Source organism: Rhinopithecus roxellana, chromosome 5 (assembly GCF_007565055.1).
Source record: "Rhinopithecus roxellana isolate Shanxi Qingling chromosome 5, ASM756505v1, whole genome shotgun sequence".
Lineage (NCBI taxonomy): Eukaryota > Metazoa > Chordata > Mammalia > Primates > Cercopithecidae > Rhinopithecus > Rhinopithecus roxellana.
In genome coordinates this window covers 169383356-169404304 of record NC_044553.1, presented here as the reverse complement: position 1 = coordinate 169404304, position 20949 = coordinate 169383356, and the positions used below count along the sequence as shown (strand labels likewise).

Sequence of the window (20949 nt, the reverse complement as noted above, 5' to 3'; positions counted from 1 at the left end):
TAAGAGGCCGAAGTCAAAATCTTTAGATGAAAAAAATTTATATATAAGAAATATACGTTGAGTTTAAGTTAAGCCCACCACAATGTGTTTGCACTGAACAACACGAATCTGCTTGTGTTTCATCTGAGAATATGTTTTGAAAAATATTTTTAAACTACAGTCAAAGCCAATAGTCTCACTTAATTTTAATATGTTAAATGTATGTCTAGCCTATAGATAAATGTGAAGGGGAAAAGATGAGATGCTAGAGAAACGGTGAAATCAATCAAAATAACTTTTTGATTGCCCCTACTTAAGAAACCAATAAATTGGCAGTTTGGAACCAGAATTTTTTGGAGACAGAGTAATCGTTTTGAGCATTCAATGACTGGTTGTTCCTTGAAAGTACAGGCATAAATCTTGTCGAAAAAATGGATTCCTCCGTGTGCATTTTTATAGTGTATTGAACTTAATCGGTTGTCAGTCTGTAAAGTGTGGGCAGTTATTTGTAGATTTTTCAAATTTGTAGTGCCTCTGTTAAATTGTTGCTCAAGAAAATATGCAAGCTATTTTAAGTATAGAACTAATCAGAGAATAAGTAGGTACATTTGGTACCAAAAATGTATTCTAAAGCAAATTTTAATTACTTTTGGATTACGCATGCCATAAACCCTCTGCTACTATGATTATTATTCATGTTATTTGGGATGCAGTGTTTTGGAACTGCTAAGGGATAATTTACAGATAACCTAGAAAGATTGTGTAAGTTTTAGGTGAGGCTTTTGTATTAGTGTTGAACTGAAAAAAAGTTATTGTTATTTTTTGAATCTATGACCAGGAGAGCTAAGACACCCCGGAAACCTATCGTGAAAAAAGGGTCCCAAACGAACCTTAAAGACCCAGTTGGGGTAAGGTCTCCCTGTGAATTTATGTGTGTGTGTTTAAGAAACTTCTCTCTTCAGTCCTTTCTGTCTTATGTGTGTGCTTGGAAGGGAAGGAAGAAGACATGTGGAAATATAATCAAAGAACAGTTAGTTAAATGGATGTACTAAATTCTGTAAAACTAGTTCTAGCTGTGAAATTTTCTCTGTAAGATTAATTAGTCCAGTAAAATGAAGTCTTTGGTTGTCAACTGCATACCTTCTGTAATTATAATTTGGCGAGTTAGATAATTAAAAATCTCCAACTGGGTTCATATTCATCCCAAAGAATATGAAGTGAGTTCATATGAACCCAGTTCATGCCATACAGTAACTGATGGCATGAAGGAGAGTTCCAAACTTCTTGGGACTGAGTTTAATTCAGTCTAGTATCTACTCATAATTCAAGTACTTCACTAGTTTCTGGCTTGGGAACTTGCTTTTAAAAGCAAATGTTAAATTATGAAGGAAAAATGAAGCAGGCAAAAGGAATAAGAATTTTAAAACAAAACAGCAAATGGCAAACAAAAAGCGTTCTTTGCTCTGAGGTATTTTAAATCTACCCCTTGCTGCCACTGGAGTGGGTCGCTGGCTCTGAGTTAGGGGAACCAGGTGCTTTGCACACACCTGAATGAGTTTTCCTCAAGCCCCCTCCCCTGCTTTCAAAAATGTCTCTGTAGGCTGGGTGTGGTGGCTCACGCTTGTAATCCCAGCACTTTGGGAGGCTGAGGCGGGTGGATCACCTGTAGTCCCAGCTACTCGGGAGGCCAAGGCAGAGAATCACTTGAACCCAGGAGGTTGCATCGAGCCAAGGTCACACCATTGCACTGCAGCCTGGGCGACGAAACTCTGTTTCCAAATAAATAAATAAATAAATAAATAAATAAAAAGTCTTTGTATATTAAATGTCGGGTTAAACTGACAAGTTTTTAAATTGACATCGATTTCCAAGAAATTCTAACAGTTTTAAAAATCTCATTGTGTGACATGTTGACTTTTAGAGATATTAGTATAACTATTATTTGTGTACAATATAGTAGTGAATACACTGCAATTTGATTTTTATTATCAAAATTTAATTTTGTGTGTATTTAAAGTCTTCTCGTATCTAATATATGTCTGTATTTGTCAATCTCAAGTAGCAGATTTTAATTTTCATAGCTCTTGGAGATACAGAGCTCTAAAATTGAGAGGCCAAATGTTTGTTGAATGAATGAAGGAATGAATGAGAAGCTTAAGTGAAAAATCAGGCATAAGATCAAACTTTGTTCTTTAAGCACCTTCTTATTTCTTCAGGTATACTGTAGGGTGCGCCCACTGGGCTTTCCTGATCAAGAGTGTTGCATAGAAGTGATCAATAACACAACTGTTCAGCTTCATACTCCTGAGGGCTATAGACTGAACCGAAATGGAGACTATAAGGAGGTAATTCTGATTTGAACCAAGTTATTTTTTCTCAATATGTTGTTTCCTGAATGACTTTTACATTTTTAAATGTAACAAAGTTCATTTGTGAGCCCACATTTTCGAAAGACTTATTTACTTCATTATAACCACTGTATCTAAAGTGTTTTTGACTTCTGGGATGCACAGACATATCTTTGGTATGCTGGAGTTAGAGGATTGCTTTTAGCAGATAATTTCTTACCCTGTGTATTACTGTTTTTTAGAGCATGTGTTAGGGATGATTTAATGTGGAATGATACATGATTGTACTAGGCAGTTTTATGTATACAACTTCATGTGTGGAAATTAAAGTAACATTTAATAATAGGCATTGTATACTTGCATCAATCTCGTAGGCAGTGTTTTTATTTTTAGTAAAATTTTGAACCAACTCAAAAATATTTAGCAAATGTGCTGAGCTAATAGCTGGAGGGGGGAAGGAGATTTTAAAAAAATGAGCATGATATACTCCTTGCCTTTAGAAAGTCTATAACTTAAGACATATGATAAACAAATAATTCTCATATAAATAAGACAGAAAGTTAGGTGTGCTAAAGATGAGGGGACTGTGGGAATGCAGTAGGATTAATTCAGGCAGGCTACCATTTCTACTTCTAGCTGTCACTCACTCTTTTGTGCCTACTATTCCTGTGAAATTGCTCTTCAGAAGAATTCCAGTGGCCTCTTTGGTGCTAAATTTGATGTAAACCTCTTCATCCTCATTATAACCTGTTTGTCAGCAGCACTCCCCTGTTTCCCGCTCCAGCTCTCCCTGTATCTCCAGCTGAAACCTTTTCTCTGGCTCTAAACATTCAGCCACTTACTTGATATCTCTGCTTGGATGTCACATGTGCATCTCAAATTTTACATGCCCAAAAAGGAGTTCTTGATTTTTCTTATTCCCTTTCTAAATACTTCCTCCCTTGTTTTCTTCTCAAAGAATGGCACTATCATCTGTCCAGTTGCTCAAGCCAGAAACTTGGTACCTACCATTTACTTGCCCCTCCTCATAACTAGTTCATTAGTAGCTCCTATCAGTTATATTCCAACATGTGTCTTGAAACTGTCCTTTCATTTCCATCTCCACTGCCACCACCCTAGTCTGAGCCCCATTATTAACCACTGAGACCAGTGCTACTGTAATGAAGGAGTAGCTTTTTTATTTTTAATGCATCACAGCTGGGACTTTTGTACAACTGTGCTAGATGGAACTGCCCGTGTGAGTTAGACAACAGGGAACTAGTTCATAATCTCTTCATAGAGATGAGCCTATTGAATATGTGCTGAATTACTGATAATTGAGCAGTGCCAAATGCCTGTAAAACTTTCTAAACATTTGGCCGGGCGCAGTGACTCATGTCTGTAATCCCAGCACTTTGTGAGGCCAAGGCTAGCGAATCACCTGAGTTCAGGACTTCAAGACCAGCCTAACCAATATGATGAAACCCTGTCTCTACTAAAAATACAAAGAAATTAGCCGGGTGTGGTGGTGCGTGCCTGTAATCCCAGCTACTTGGGAGGCTGAGACAGAAGAACCCAGGAGGCGAGGTTGCAGTGAGCTGAGATTGCACCATTACACTGCAGCCTGGGCAACAAGAGTGAAACTCCATCTCGAAAAAACAAACAAACAAAAAACAATTTTCTAAACATTTAAGTAGTCTTGTAACAGTTCTCAGACAGGCATTGGTTTGCTGAGTGTGCTTTGGATATCATTGACAAGACTGCCAAAGCCCAACTGCCTCCACTTGAAATCTTCTCTAATCCATTTCTACAGAGCAGACAGTGTTCTTTTAAAACATAAAATCTCATCATTTTCCTATTCAAAACCTTTACAAAATCCTGCTTCATCCGCCTCCCATCTGTCTCTCCACCCTCCACCCTCCACCCTCATTCATCTTTTAGTATTTATCCAATCCTTTGAGTTCCTTGGATAAGGCAGAATCTTGGCTGTTAGCTGTTGCCTTAACCTGGACTTTTTCTGGATCTTAGCATGGGTCATTCTTGGGTTTCAGCTTAAATGTCACCTCAGGTCGTATAGACTGTGCAATCAGAAACAGCACCCCACAGCCCCTCTCCCCTGATCTGTACTCTGTGTACCTCCTTTATATTACTTAACCACAATCTATTTATTTACCTGTTTATTGTCTTTCCTCTACTATAATGTAAACTTCCAAGAAATATGTACCTTATATGTTCTGTTCATCAGACAGTAAATATGGCTTCAGCAAGAATGAATGGTCTGGGGGGGTTTTATGGAGGAGCAGGTCTTTGAGGATATGATATGGTTAAACACTGATTTACTGAGTTTTACTTCTTTAAGTAAATTTCAAGTATGTGTAAATAAAGGTATCAAGTAGATATAAAAAGGTTTGATGGGGATTAAAAATAATCACTGCTTTCTGACAGAAGGCAACATTATATAATGAAAGGAGCATTGCGGCCCGGCATGATGGCTTACGCATGTAATCCCAGGGCTTTGGGAGGCCAAGGCAGGTGGATCACCTGAGATCAGGAGTTCGAGACCAGCTTGGCCAATGTGGCGAAACCCCGTCACTACTAAAAATACAAAAGTTACCCAGTGTGGTGGCGGGCGCCTGTAATCCCAGCTGCTGGGGAAGCTGAGGCAGGAGTATGGCTTGAACCTAGGAGGCAGAGGTTGCAGTGAGCCGAGATCCTGCCACTACACTCCAGCCTGGGTGACAGAGCAAGACTCTGTCTCAAAAAAAAAAAAAAAAGAAAGAAAGAAAGAAAACAAAAACATTGCACTGACGACGGCTTTGATACTAATTAACTCCATGAGCTCAGAGAAGTTTCACCTTTGGGCCTCAGTTTTCTTTACCTTGAAAGGAGGGAGTCATTCATGAGGACTGTGAGGTCATCTATCTTCTCAGTATTGGCCTATGTGTATCCTTTCAGTTCCAAGATTGTTTGTTCTTTGTGAACTCTAAAGCTGTTTTTACAGGATATGTTATGAATCGTATTTAGAGAGCCTTGATAATTGAAGTGTTCTTACTTTCTTAAAGGTCACAATTTATTTAAAATGTATTTCATGTAAGAACTCAGAGATGAGATAATATTCTGATTTTAAAGTATAGTACATCAAAATGTGGTATGATGCTACTATGCCATTTTATTTTATTTGTCTGTTTTCTTTTTCTTTTTTGAGACAGGGTCTCACTCTGTTACCTAGGCTGGCGTGCAATGGTGCAGCCACAGCACAGTTTTTTGCGGGTTTTTTTTTGTTGTTGTTTTTACTTTTAAAATTTTTTATTAGATGAGCTTACCCAGGCTGGTCTCTTAACTCCTGGCCTCAAGTGATCTTCCTGCCTCAGCCTTCCAAGTGCTGGGGTTATAGGTTTGAGCCACTGTGCCCGTGCTATGCTATTTTAAATGACACCTTTATAAAGAAAAACTAGGAAACAGTAAAGTCATGTGTGACATAATGCTTGTAGATTTTCACAAATCGCTGACCGTGACTCATTATAATACTTTTTGATCTTTGTCACTTAATTAAAACAAAATCAGCCTTACATTAGAAGTGTTAGTGGACTTAAGATTTTCCTACATTTTTGGCTGGGTGCGGTGGTTCACGCCTATAATCCCAGCACTTTGGAAGGCTGAGGCAGGTGGATCACCTAAGATCAGGAGTTCAACACCAGCCTGACTAACGTGGTGAAACCCATCTCTACTAAAAATATAAAAATTAGCCGGGTATGGTGGTGCATGCCTGTAATTCCAGCTACTCCTGAGACTGAGGCAGGGGAATCGCTTGAACCCAGGAGGTGGAGGTTGCAGTGAGCCGAGATCGTGCCATTGCACTCCAGCCTGGGCAACAACAGCGAAACTCTATCTCAAAAAAAAAAAAAAAAAAAAAAGGTTTTCTACATTGTCTTTAGTAGTTGCGACTGAAAACATTTACCAGTTTATAATTGGTATAATATAGGTATGTCATGACTTTTTAGTAACTAAAAAACTAAGGGTTCCAACTGTAAAGACAATTTATATTTTTTCTTTGCATACTTAGATCTTAAATGTCATAAACACTTTGAGTTTAAGTAGATGTATTTTTAGCCTAGATAATAGTGGAATTCCATTTAGTGCATTTTTTTCTTTCTCCACAGACTCAGTATTCATTTAAACAAGTATTTGGCACTCACACCACCCAGAAGGAACTCTTTGATGTTGTGGCTAATCCCTTGGTCGATGACCTCATTCATGGCAAAAATGGTATGATGTGACTCTTGGAGTTCTGTTGGATTTTCCTTTTTCTCCTCTTCTGATAAAACTTTTTTGATATTTATATATTTGATTTATGTTTGGTGTTGAATCCATATTTAATTTGTTAGGGTGGTGCTAAACTTGCCTTTTTTAATTCCTCTGGCTAATTGTTAGTGTTTTCTAATGCAGTGAAGAAATACTGTAAGTGGGGAACTTCTAAGATACAACTCATTGTGACTTGTTACACTGTAGGTCTTCTTTTTACATATGGCGTGACGGGAAGTGGAAAAACTCACACAATGACTGGTTCTCCAGGGGAAGGAGGGCTGCTTCCTCGTTGTTTGGACATGATCTTTAACAGTATCGGGTCATTTCAAGCTAAACGATATGTAAGTATGATTCTTTTGTGTTGTGACTATCTTGCTGGACTAAGACACCGATGGATACAGAAGTAGTAAAGAAGAACCAAAGCACTGGATTCATTTTGAAACCTTAACTGTTCCTTAGTTTTTAAGCATGTTTCTTACTATTTAAGTTAAATTCTACAAAACGTGGTGTGATTTTTTTGCCCCCACTTCAGGTTTTCAAATCTAATGATAGGAATAGTATGGATATACAGTGTGAGGTTGATGCCTTATTAGAACGTCAGAAAAGAGAAGCTATGCCCAATGCAAAGACCCCTTCTAGCAAGTAAGTAATTATATTTGTCTGCAGCACTGACCTTAGGGGCACAGGATTCTTTCCTGTGGTTTGCCCAGACATAAGGAATGGTGAACATTAAATAGAGAAGTTGACTTTTGTGAGATTAAAGTTAAGGAATGTTCTAAGTTCTTTGCTCAGATGTTTTCTCTTTGGCTCTGAGCACATTTTGTTTCAATCATTGTTTTAAGAAGATGCCACTGTGGGTTGGGAGAGGGTATAATACAAAGCCTTTGTTGTGTGTTTGGGAGGACGTGGGAATACTGCTGGCAAACTGTGAGTATGAATAAAGTTGCTCTGTGTATTTCTGCTTGTAATTGCAGGTATTTATTGTATCTGTTAGTTTCCCCTTGGGATCATTTACTTTTTTTTTTTTCTTTGAGACGGAGTCTCACTCTGTTGCCCAGGGTGGAGTGCAGTGGCATGATCTCGGCTCACTGCAACCTCTACCTTCCAGGTTCAAGTGATCCCTCTGCCTCAGCTCCCCTAGTAGCTGGGATTACAGGCACGTGCCACCATGCTTGGCTAATTTTTGTATTTTTCATAGAGACAGGGTTTCACCATGTTGGCGAGGCTGGTTTCGAACTCCTGATCTCAGGTGATCCGCTTGCCTCGGTCTCCCAAAGTGCTGGGATTACAGCTGTGAACCACTGTGTCCGGCTGGGATCATTTACTTTTAAAATGGACTTACAACGTATACAATTGAACTTTTTTTTTTTTTTAGACGACAAGTAGATCCAGAGTTTGCAGATATGATAACTGTACAAGAATTCTGCAAAGCAGAAGAGGTTGATGAAGATAGTGTCTATGGTGTATTTGTCTCTTATATTGAAATATATAATAATTACATATATGATCTATTGGAAGAGGTCCCGTTTGATCCCATAAAACCCAAGTAAGTAGTGAAGAGAGACCCTTGTTAGCTGTTAATGTTGGGGAAGTTACTTTGCCTCAAGGAGCTTTAGTTTCTTCAGTTATGAATGAGAATAATGCTTGCATTTGTTTTCAGAATGAAATGATATAATTTGTATATCACGTAGTTTGGTGTTTGAATATGTTTATCATTAACTAGATATGTAGCTGTATTAGGGAACTAGTGGGTTAAAGCATCTAAGGAGAAGAGGGACCCAAATATTCATCTTGGAGATTACTTTTGAAAACTCTGGGCCCTGGGCTGTTTTGAGAAGGATCTTAATTATATAAGGAAGTGTCCCTATTGATGTGTTCTGGGACTAACTTTCAAGAACCTGACACAGTAAAGGGAGTTTTGTAGCCTCTTTAACCACCTGTGTCTTGGTGATTTCTACAGACTGGAGCCTAAAGCTGTTATCTGTACAAGTAATAATTACATACCTTCTATCATTCATTAATATGGACTGATATCTGCACTGTAATTCCACCAGAGTTGAAATACTACCTCCTAGATTTCCTTGGGTCTTGCCTTTCTGAGACGTAAGACTGGTTACCACTTGGCATCACAAATGATAAATCTGCATTTGTGCCAGAGTTGACCCCGGAATCTTATGTTTCATGTTAGTATCTTGTTCCTGAGTTGATGGCTTTGTTTTTAAGCTAAAGGCTTGTCTTCAATGCGTCTTTATTAGGGCCTCTCAGAACGTAAATAATACAAGGACTTGTGTCTTATATTTAACTGTGTGTATATCTAATGGAATATTATTGGAGAAACAGCTGGATTTAGAAAATCATTAGACTGAAAATACATACCAGTATATATCCGCTTTTAATTACATGAAAAATTTGTGGACTCTGGTTGAGGCCATACTTGATACAAGTATTTCTGTGGTTCTTAGTGAGTCACATTTTGATACAGTTATCTTTACCACAGTCCTTGAATTTCCATCACATTGACTGGAAAAACAATTACAATATGGCTAAGTAAGCTAAATGTAAAAATATTAATCGTAGGAGTTTATGCCAAGGAAGACTCTTTTGCTCTATTTAATCTTTCCTCAAGTGAGAACTTTATTTACCCTTGGAATGTTGGTAATAGTAAAAATACTTGGGATAGGTTGTGTAGCAATACATGGGAGAGTTAAGACCTTGTGAGACAGTTACTTTTTTACTTTTTTTTGAGACAGGGTCTTGCTCTGCCATGTCAGCTCACTGCAGCCAACCTCCTGGGTTCAGGTGATCCTCCCACTTTAGCCTCCTAAGTAGCTGGAACTACAAGCACAAGCCACCATGCCTGGCTAATTTTCTAATTTCTTGTAGAGATAGGAGTGATAGAGGTCTCACTGTGTTGCCTAGGGTGGTCTCAAACTCTTGGCCTCAAGCAGTCCTCCCACCTTGGCCTCCCAAAGTGCTGGGATTACAAGTGTGAGCCACCATGCCCGGCCTGACAATTACTTTTTATATCAAACTAATTACTTTGCCATTTGTTTTAAAGTGTCACTTGTCTTGACTCTAATCTTGAGTGTATCCATTTTCATGTATGCCCACGTGCCAAGTTTTTGTTTGTTCTAAAGGAGATTATTTTCAAAGGATCATATCTTGGCTTTATTTAGTTATACAAAAGAAGATTGACAAAAATACCTTGTGTGCTTTGTAACCTTTCTGGGTAACTCCTTGAATGAACATACAAGGGTGCTTGTTTGGCACTGAATTCATATTTAATTTGTTAGGTTGGTGTTAGACCTGCTTTTTTAAGCTAGTTAACTTTTAGTAGTTTTTAATACAATGAAAAACTGTTACAAGTGGAGGGTTTTTAAGATATGACTCATTGTGATTCATTAAGATATGACACAGTCTGGACTGAACATGTTGGTGTGAGATGGCTGCTGTAGAAACAGTAACTTCTACCTTATTCCTTTGGTAGGTGGAACAGTTGCAGCACACCCATGAGGAACACAGATTTTGTGTATGTGATGGTGTTGGCTCTTTTCTTAAGGAGAAGGGTGCAGTTATACTATGGTTGGCATTCTGTGGCATGTTTGCATGTAGATTATTTTCCATTGTCACTGGGCTGCCTGCTGTCTCTAAGCCCTCCTTGCTTCCTGACAGATCTACTGTTGACTATCAGTGATGGTGAGTGGTAAATGTCTCTATCTTCACCATTCACAAAACTAAGACCAAACAGGTAGCTCTCTTACCCAACCTTCATCTTGTCATACAGACTAAAACTTCATAAGCCACTTTGAAAAGATTGCCACTCCTGGTATATACCAAACTCTTTCTGAATTTGTTTTCTGCTGTTGCCGAGGAGGTCAGAACCGGTTCTATCTGCTAGTCTTTTAAAATTAGGAAAATACTAGATTTTGATGCTTAACCTGTGCATGTGATGTTGCTGTAATACTACTTTGGTCTCTAAATTGTTTAGTAAGTATTGTTTCATGTGCTTTCTTAGAGTAAATTAGAGCAAAGCTTTTAAAACAAAATTGGTTTCTGTTATCTTGTTATGTAACTAATCTTGACTATTTAGCTTTACAATCTTATCTAAGTTAATATTTCTCTGGAGTATTATACATTATATACTTATAAAATATATATAATTTTCATTAGAAGAATAACATGTCATGTCACTTGGCATTTTAGTCTTAGTCTTAAATGAAGGTACTGGCATCTCATAATTTAGGAAACTAATCTTTTTTTTCTTTCCCATAGACCTCCACAATCTAAATTGCTTCGTGAAGATAAGAACCATAACATGTATGTTGCAGGATGTACAGAAGTTGAAGTGAAATCTACTGAGGAGGCTTTTGAAGTTTTCTGGAGAGGTTAGAAACATCTAGAACTAGAAAAATACAGAATGATAAATGTCACCTAGAGTTGCTACTAAATTTAATGGCAATCTTTTTTGACTTACTAGAAAGCATGTGTAATGAAATGACTGAGTTCAGGTTTGACCAATGATTTCTCTGTTGTCATAGGCCAGAAAAAGAGACGTATTGCTAATACCCATTTGAATCGTGAGTCCAGCCGTTCCCATAGCGTGTTCAACATTAAATTAGTTCAGGCTCCCTTGGATGCAGATGGAGACAATGTCTTACAGGTAAAGTTGTAGTATGTGGAGTTTTTCTGGTTCTAACTCTATCCTTAATTTTTGGAATTAGAGTAATCCCACCAACATGGTGAAAGCCAGTCTCTAGTAAAATTGGAAAAATCAGCCAGGCACGGTGATGCACTCCTGTAATCCCAGCTACTTGTGTGGCTGAGGCAGGAGGATCACTTGAACCTGGGAGGCAGAGGTGCAGTGACCTGAGATCGTGCCACTGCACCCCAGTCTGGGCAACAGAGTGAGACCCTGTCTCGAAAAAAAAAAAGTTAAATTAGGGAGGTTTTATTGCAATGAAGATTGCTCTAGAATAAATACACAGTTGGTTCTCTGTATCTGTGAGTTCTACATCTATAGATTCAACCAACTGCGGATTGAAAATATTCAAAAATAAAATGCTGCATTTGTGCTGACCATGTACAGACTTTTTTTGGTCATTATTCCTTAAACAATACAGTATAACAAAGTGTTACATAGTGTTTACATTGTATTAGATATTATAAGTACTCTAAATATGATTTAAAGTATACAGGAGGGCTGGGTGCATATGTGGCTCATGCCTGTAATCCCAGCACTTTTGGGAGGCCAAGGCAGGAGGATCACTTGAGGCCAGAAGTTTGAGACAAGCCTGGGCAACAAAACAAGACTCTGTCTTTGCAAAAAAATAAAGTAAGTCTAAAAAAAATTAAAAAAATAGAATTTTAAAAAGTGTATGGGAGGATGTACATAGGTTATATGCAGATACTATGCCATTTTGTACATGGGACTTGAGCATCCATGGAATTTGGTATCTGTGAAATTTAGTATCCGTAGGAGAGCCTACAGCTAATCCCTTGAGGATACCGAGGGATGACTCTGTATGTAGGTGATGACATTAAAAACTTTTTTTCCCTGTTATTATAGTTTTTGGAAGTTGGATATTGAATCTTAGAGCCTGAATTTTGCTGTGAAAAAAGTTTGCAGATCTTTAAAAATCTCTTTGATAGAAGTGATAAAATAAGACTGTGATTGTTTTCTCTCTGGTGACTCATTCTGTAAGTGGAAATTCAGTTAATGGTTGTAAAATGTCAGTAATTCATTTTTCAGGGTAGGTATAGTTTAGGAAGTGGCCAGTGTTATAAGTTGTTCATCTCTTGGCTGATAGGCCAGTAGTGTCCCCCATATGCAGATCACTATTTACTGCCGGGCCTGCCACACTACAAGGCTTGTGTCAATTAGTGACAGCATATGAGTCTGAGTATACATAATCTAATAACTGTAATTCATTAAAGTGTAATTTATTCAAACTGTATCATGAAATTGTGGCATTCTGAAGGTTTATAAGTGACAGGAGTGGTATTGAAGACCTCCAGGATTTAAAAGCTGATTTCTATTTGTTTACTGACTAGCTATAATAAAACCTCCTTATAAGGTTGTGAGAATTAAAGGAGGTAATGTGTGTAAAGTTCTTAGTCCAGTGTTTAGCTTATAGTCAACACTCAATAATTGTTAGCTAGAAAATAGTTATAAGGGCCAGGCGCCGTGGCTCACGCCTGTAATCCCAGCACTTTGGGAGGCCGAGACAGGCAGATCACGAGGTCAGGAGATTGAGACCATCCTAGCCACCATGGTGAAACCCCGTCCCTACTAAAAATACAAAAATTAGCTGAGCATGGTGGCACGCGCCTGTAGTCCCAGCTACTCAGGAGGCTGAGGCAGGAGAATTGTTTGAACCAGGGAGGTGGATGTTGTAGTGAGCCAAGATCACGCCACTACACTCCAGCCTGGGTGATAGAGCAAGACTCTGTCTTAAAAAAAAGAAAAAGAAAAATGGTTATAAGTCAGCCTTCCATATATACCTGATTTCCCTTGAATCACATCTAATATTACAGCATCAGTTAGGTGCCACTTGGCTTTCACTTCTTTTTATAAGAATTATCTGCTGGGCATGGTGGCTCACCCCCGTAATCCCAAGCACTTTGGGAGGCTGAGGTAGGCAGATCAACTGAGGTTAGGTGTTTGAGACCAGCTTGGTCCACATGGTGAAACCCTGTCTCTACTAAAAATACGAAAAAAATGAGCTGGGCATGGTGGCGCACGCCTGTAATCCCGGTTACTCGGAAGGCTGAGGCAAGAGAACCGCTTGAACCCAGGAGGGGGAGGTTGCAGTGAGCGTAGATGGCACCACTGCAATCCAGCCTGGAGACACAGCGAGACTCTCTCTCCCCCGCCCCCCCCCAAAAATTATTTATAGCATTACAAAATTAGGTTATTATAAGATTATTAAACATCCGATTATAGAAGAATTTAGGATAATCCTGTTCTAGACTCTTATTCAGCAAATATCTGCGGAGTTCCTACTGAGTAGTAGGCACTGTGCAGCATGCTGGTGATAAGATAGGAAAAGACAGAGTCCCTGCTCTCAGGGACCTTACTGTTTGATGCAGAAGGAAGACCAGCCAATTGACAAGTAATCATTAATGTCATGAGTATATTTATCAAACTCTTGTAGCAAACTCTTCCCTAAAATATGAACCCTTTGCCTATCCTGTGCATTTTGTTCTGTGCAAATGTTCATTAAGACTTAGCTTGTTGATATGAATCTATTTAAAGAACATTGTAAACCAGTTATAACCCATTTTAAGTTATTGGCTTTGTGATCTTTTTAGGAAAAAGAACAAATCACTGTAAGTCAGTTGTCCTTGGTAGATCTTGCTGGAAGTGAAAGAACTAACCGGACCAGAGCAGAAGGAAACAGATTACGTGAAGCTGGTGAGTAAAGCATAGTATTTATTTATTGCTCTAACTTTCAGAAACTTGCAACGCCAGTTTATTATCTGCTTATCAATGGGTGGAGTTTTTTAATTTTTTTTTTGAGATGGAGTCTTGCTCTGTCGCTTAGGCTGGAGTGTAGTGGCGCTTTCTCGGCTCACTGCAAGCTCCGCCTCCCGGGTTCACACCGTTCTCCTGCCTAAGCCTCTCGAGTGGCTGAGACTACAGGCGCCCGCCACCACGTCTGATTTTTTGTATTATTAGTAGAGACGGGGTTTCACCGTGTTAGCCAGGATGGTCTTGATCTCCTGACCTCATGATCCACCCGCCTCAGCCTCCCAAAGTGCTGGGATTACAGGCGTGAGCCACCGCACCTGGCCAGTGGGTGGTTCTTTGTTTTTTTTTTTTTTTTTAATTTTATTGAGATGGTCTTACTCTGTTACCCAGGAGGGAATGCAGTGGTGTGATCATGGCTCATTGCAGCCTCAAACTCCTGGGCTCAATTGATTCTCCCATTTCAGCCTTCTGAGTAGCTGGGACTAGAGATGTGCACCACCATGCCTGTCTAATTTTTAACAATTTTTTTGTAGAGATGGGTTCTCCTTATGTTGCCCAGGGTGGTCTCAAATTCCTGGGCTCTAGTAATCTCTCACCTTGGCCACCCCAAAGTCTTAGGATTACAGGAATGAACCACTGTAACCAGCCTCGATGGATGGTTTAAGCATAATTGTCCTCCATTAGATAATTTAGAGGCTAAGTTTATAATTATACTGGTTTGGTATTAATCTATTACAATACCCTGATTTCTTTAAGAATGAGGAAAGTTGTATTCAATTAGTCTGGGTGTGGTGGCTCACACCTGTAATCCTGGCAATTTGGGAGGCCAAGGCATGTGGATCACGTGAGCCCAGGAATTCAAGACCAGCTTTGGCAACATGATGAAACCCCATCTCTACAAAAAATACAAAAAATTAGCTGGGTGTGGTACATCTGTAGTTCCAAGCTACTTGGAGGCTGAGGTGGGAGAACTGCTTGAGCCCTGATCTCACCACTATACTCCAGCCTGGACAACAGAGAAGCTGTCTCAAAAAAAAAAAAAAAAAGTCTATTTTTAGTATTGTAGGTCAGTATTGGGTCCTTGAAATGTTATTTCAGTATTTATTAGTGGTAAAAATTGGCTTCTAGAGATGGGAAAATTCTGAACATAAGTCATTTGAAGGCTTTAAATAGATACATAGCCAATCTATATATGTGTTTTTTAAAATCTATGCATGTTGCCTTTTTGTAGTTTTTTAAAAAATTAATAGAGTTGTACATACTTTTTGGGTATATGTGATATTTTGATAGATGTATACAGTGTGATCAAATCAGTGTAACTGGGTTTTCTGTCACCTTGCATGTTGTGTTTTATGTTAATAACCATGTAGTGAGTACCTACTGTGTGCCAGGAATTAAACACAGATACAAAGGACACAGTCCTGCTGGGAAGAGCCCATCCTAGTAGAGGAGATCAGTAGATAAACTAGATTTTCTGAGTAGAGTATGATGGGAGTGCAGGGTAGGGCTGCCTAAACCAATCTGGGAGTGGGAAGGTGACAAATTGAGTAGGAGTGAGTTGTATGAAGAAGGATAGGATTAAAGGCAACATTCCTGTCCCAGGAGGCAGTTGCTTAGTCCTGAGATAATATGGCAGAGTCAAAGTAGCTGAAGTAGAGGATGTAGGTTGGTGAACTATGAGAACTGAGACAGGAGAGAAAGCTAAGGTCATGAAGACCCTTGTCTTTCATATCAAGAAGTTTGAATTTTATCTTGAAGGAATAATGTTTAGCTGCCAACTATTAAGGGTCTAGTGTGTATTGTAGTATCTAGATACAATAGATAGGTAGGATTGTATCATACCCATTTTTCAGATGAGGAAATGGGTTTGGGAAGGTTAAATTTCTCAAGGCTGGAGCCAGGTTGGTTGGACTTTCACAGCTTGTGTCTTTATACTGTGTCATACAGCCTCCCCTTAAAGAAGGATTATTAGTCTTTTAGAAAGATAATTTTGCCGGTGTAGAGAAATAATTTACCAAGGGCGAGCCTGAATATATGAAAGAGCAGTTAGGAGCCTTTTGCAGCAATTCAGGCAAGCAATTGTGTGACCTGGAGGCAAAGGTCAGACAACACTGAGAGCTACTTAGGAAGTAGGTCCACCTGGATGTGGAGAATAAGGAGGTGTTTGAGGAGAAGCGGTTTTAGGAGCAGGTGTAGGCAGTTAATGAGTTGTGTTTGAAATGTTCAATTTATGCAAGTGAAAGTGCCTTGTAATTGGATGCAGAGGTACATGGATTTGGAAGGAGAGAGATTTGACTTGAGGTTTGTAGGTTTAGGCTTTGCCAATAGAAAAATGATTGAAGCAATTGGGTGAGATAAAATAATTCATAGCCAATAGAGAGGAACAAGCTGAAAGCAGAAGCTTGAGGAACAACAGGCCCTTGATTATTAGCTTGGGAAGGACAGAGAAGGGTGATAACTAAAAGGGATTTGAGGGATTATGCAACGATGAAAAAATACGAACACACATTGTATATGTACATTAGAAGACAGTAAAGACTTGAGTTTATTCATATGCTGAAGAGATGTTTAAGTCCAGCGGTGAGAAATGGGGCCTTTAGAGCTGCCCCTACCCTGGGCCAAAGGACCCTTACAATTTGTCTGAATCACTTGAATTTAATGAGAGTGGACTGTGTGTGTGCTGTCTGTCATTGTCTACCCAGTGCCGCTTACCTACTAGGTGTTAATAAACATGAAAGTGACGATTATTGGTGGAGCAAGATCCCAGAAGTGGCAGGAAAATCTGAATCTAGATCCAAGAGGAAGGATTAACTTTGATGGGACAAGAGTTGGCTTGGGAAGAAAGTTAAGACTTGAAGTTTTGGATGCTTTGGGGAAAAGCTAGAAAGGACTGTTAGTGTAAATATGGGTAAGGTGCAGGTGTGACAAGAGTTAGGGAGTGAGAGCAGAAAAGGATATTGTAGTTGGGGCATATGGCAGAGGCTCCAGGTTCTTAGAGGTGGTACACTTCTGAGGGATAGAGTTTGGCCTGTTAGCTGTAATGGAATAGAGATAAAGATTTACCGGAGTTGGGACATTGGGACCCTGTGACTACAGCATATGAGAATGATTGTTGTTCTCATGGCTACTGAAATAAACCAGGGGCTGGCATGTAGGAGGAACATTTCAAGGCAATAGGGAGGAACTAGGAAAATGTTGCTGGCCTCTCCCTCTGTTTACCATACTTGTAGAATGTCAGCCTTTAGAAAACAAATAGCTTTTTTTTTTTTTTATTCCAAAAGTCTACAGGGCTGCAGCAGGAGATAAACTGTTAGGTTGCAGGGCTGTATGCCATGGATGTAGGGTGAAGCCTGTGGACCTTTCCTGGTATAGTATTTCTGAAGGTATAGCACGGAGAGAATTACAGAGAAAACCAATTGCATTGAAATGTGTTTTAAAAGTATTCTTAAGTTTGTCATACAGTAATTTGTGTGCTTCTTTATTAATACCTTAAAGACACAGCAGCAGGTCTGATTAAATAAATGCAGGGTAATGATGAACATAAATATCTTGATGAGCAACAAACTGTAATGTGCTATAAAAATATCTGTAGTTTGTATTGATACCAGTTACAGGTACTACTAATGCTGTGATTTTTGGCCTGCATTCATAATTGAAGGAACTAGTGAATTCCAGTTAGAGTTTGGTAAAAATAAATAATGTAATTTATTTTCCATCTAAGTATGCAGACACCCCATAATGTTCCCCCGGACAATGTCGACCTCAATTTAAGAACCCCTGACCGCTAGGGAAAACTATCAATGGATTGTTTTGTGAGAGATTTGAAGTTGCAGGGAAATCTGTTAATAAGAACATGAGTTCCTGAGAGCACAGTGGAAGAAGAAAGAACATTAGGAGTTTGGGTCAAGGAACATAAATCATGAATCATGGAATATTACAGAGGTACAGATGAGTTCTCTATTTTGGGACTTGTATCCAAGATCCTCTGTATCCTTGGGAGGCCAAGGGTAAAAGCATAATGGAGTTAGCTAACGTCAATCAAAGTTCCATAATGAACTCATTCTCATGGGGTCTAATCAGATGAGAGCTGCATTCTTGAAAGCTTGCTTAGACTGTTAGACTTGCCTTGGCTCAGAAATCCAAATAAGAGCGGTCAGAAGTAACAAGTATGCCACCTAAGAAATCCTTGCTGAGATGTAGAGGGGACAGAGTTAGCTGATTCCAAAGACATTTGACCGTTAGAAACAGCAAGAGAGCCCTTGTATATGCAGGGAGAGCTTCAGACTCTTGCATGCTTCCTATGAAAATCTAATACCTGATTATCTGAGCTGGAATGATTTCATCCCAAAACCACACCCCCCAAGCCTCAACCCATCTGTGTAAAAATTGTCTTCTGTGAAACTGGTCCCTGGTGCCAGAAAGGTTGGGGACCTGCTGCTTTAGAGAATATATTTTATTTATTTTACTTATTTATTTTGTTATTTTTATTTTTTAGCCACATAAAAGGCAGCACACTTATTTGGAAAACAATAATTTCAAAATCATCTCCTGAACTCAGAATCGATGGGTCAGGGTAGACACCCTAAGTACACAGGTGAAATCTTCATTAATTGTTCACTTATTAAGTACAAATTTAAATTAATGGATTGTGTACAGCAGTGTTTTTCCACATTTCCCTGATAAGAATCATTTGGAGTGCTCTGTAAACACAGCTTCACTGGAGATTAATCCCATCAAATTGATTTAGTGGCTCTGGGATAGGCCAGTAATTTGGAAATTTTTATTTTTACAAATGCTTCCTGATGATGATCAAGTCCAAAGAAATTTGAGAAACACTGATCTGGAACATAACTTTCAGTTTTCTCTAAAGTTTTTAAGTCTTGAACTACTGATCATCTTAGAGATAACCCACTGAAAAGTCTTCTCCAATCCAGTTTTATGAAAGAAAGCTCTTTAGAACATTTGGTTTGATAAAATTTTTTCAAAGCACCGGAAGTATTTTACTTTGGCTTTTTAAATTTCTGGCCCATCCGTTCTAGTTCACGTTTTCTTGAAGAATCCATCTTCTTTGAGTTGAGCCATAGCAATCTAATCATTTTTTAAAAATAATTGGTTTCTTATTAAAGGATTGTGACATTTACTAGCTGTTGCTTGCTTTTGTCTTGCTCCCATCTCCCTGAAACTTCTTAAGAAATGACTCAATATTCTGGCCTTTCCACCTTAAATCTCATACTGACCACCGTGTATGCCAGCCTGGATCTCTTCGTTTTCTTTAACCGGTCCAACTCCCTTTGGTGTCCCGGTCAAGATAATATCTCCTTCTTCCAAGGTCATGATCTTAGAAACATGGTTGATAATGTAGGGGGATGGAAAAAATCATGGAGGATGTCTCACCCTCCTGTCTTGAGTTCGCCGTTGACTTTGAGCCACAGCCTCAGGTTGGGAGGATCAGGGATCTTCTTCTTGGGCACAAATGTGCTGACCGGGCAGGAGGCCGTAAAGCTCTTAGCCAGAGTCCAGAGCAGCCCCTTCTTCTCGCACTCGTCCTGCACGTCCCTGGCAGTCATGTCCAGGCACAGGGCATAGCTGCTAACGTAGTCTATAGCCGTGCGGCCATGCTTGCCCATCACCACGCCCAACTCCAGCTTGTGTTGTAAGTTGGCGACTGTATGCGGGCATGCGGATGGGCGAGCCCTCAGGTGTGTAGGCCATGGACAGTTTCAGGAACAGAATGGGCTCATTCAACACCACGCTGTCATCTCCCTGGCATGGTCCCCGTAGTTCCTCCCCATGCAGATGATATTCTTTCCCACCCCAAGAAGCGGGACAGTGGCCTGGGGGTCGCCATGATTCCTGCCAATTGCCTAGAGAATATATTTTAATATGAGGATATTAAACATCTGTATCAAAGATATTCCTTCAGAGAATTTAGGATTTGGAAGAAACCTTATAGTCATTAACTGTAATGTTGCATTTTGTGGAAAATCCTGTTGATAGAATCCCTGAAGGATGGCTGTTTAACCTTCCCAGAAATACTGCTATTGAAAGAGAGCCTGGACCATGCATAGACATCTCTTTATGTTGAGCCACAAAAATTTGTTATTTATAATTTCTATCTAATAGTTGTTTGAAGTTGAGATTTTATAGGCAAACAGAACACACTTTAGCTACTATATTGTTGTTCTAAAATAGCGTCTATATATATTTTTCTGTCAGGTAATATTAATCAGTCACTAATGACGCTAAGAACATGTATGGATGTCCTGAGAGAGAACCAAATGTATGGAACTAACAAGGTAAGCAGCAGCCTTCTCTGATCTTTTGTATAGTTTCATTTGTGTGCATTTTTTTGCTCTGATCTTTTGTATAGTTTCATTTGTGTGCATTTTTTTGCTCTGATCTTTTGTATAGTTTCATTTGTGTGCATTTTTTGTGTAACGCATTTGGATTTGAATGTCTTTGTAGATGGTTCCATATCGAGATTCAAAGTTAACCCATCTGTTCAAGAACTACTTTGATGGGGAAGGAAAAGTGCGGATGATCGTGTGTGTGAATCCCAAGGCTGAAGATTATGAAGAAAACTTGGTAATTTTAATGTATTTGTCCTATAAAGTCTTGAGTTTTTCTCAGGAAAACAGTTATTTGGATGAGAAGAATGACATTTTGAATGTTTTATAAATTGATAGAGAACCATTGATTGTAGAAGTAAACTAGGCTTGGTGTGGTGGCTCATGCTTGTAATCCCAACACACTGGGAGGCTGAGGTGGGGTGATCAGTTGGGCCTACCTGGGAGGTCGAAGCTGCAGTGAGTCGTGTTCATGCCACTGCACTCCAGCCTGGTGACAGTGAGACTGTCTCACATAAAG

General features: G+C 39.2%; 1 protein-coding gene and 1 pseudogene across 3 annotated transcripts in view; one reads left to right on the top strand and one right to left on the bottom strand.

The window, feature by feature from the left end:
* KIF23 (kinesin family member 23) overlaps positions 1–20949 on the top strand; it is a 34520-nt gene that overhangs the window by 961 nt on the left and 12610 nt on the right. For 2 of the 3 annotated variants that reach the window (XM_010363645.2, XM_010363644.2), the window contains exons 2-12: positions 818–887; positions 2196–2324; positions 6467–6572; positions 6816–6952; positions 7144–7253; positions 7987–8157; positions 10884–10996; positions 11150–11271; positions 13923–14025; positions 20299–20378; positions 20548–20667. In XM_010363645.2, coding sequence (XP_010361947.1) covers positions 818–887; positions 2196–2324; positions 6467–6572; positions 6816–6952; positions 7144–7253; positions 7987–8157; positions 10884–10996; positions 11150–11271; positions 13923–14025; positions 20299–20378; positions 20548–20667 — 1261 coding nt within the window. Of the gene's footprint in view, positions 1–817; positions 888–2195; positions 2325–6466; positions 6573–6815; positions 6953–7143; positions 7254–7986; positions 8158–10098; positions 10141–10883; positions 10997–11149; positions 11272–13922; positions 14026–20298; positions 20379–20547; positions 20668–20949 lie in introns of all 3 variants that reach the window. The other variant, XM_030930250.1, reaches the window with a different exon arrangement.
* LOC104662625 lies at positions 19281–20154 on the bottom strand (annotated as a pseudogene).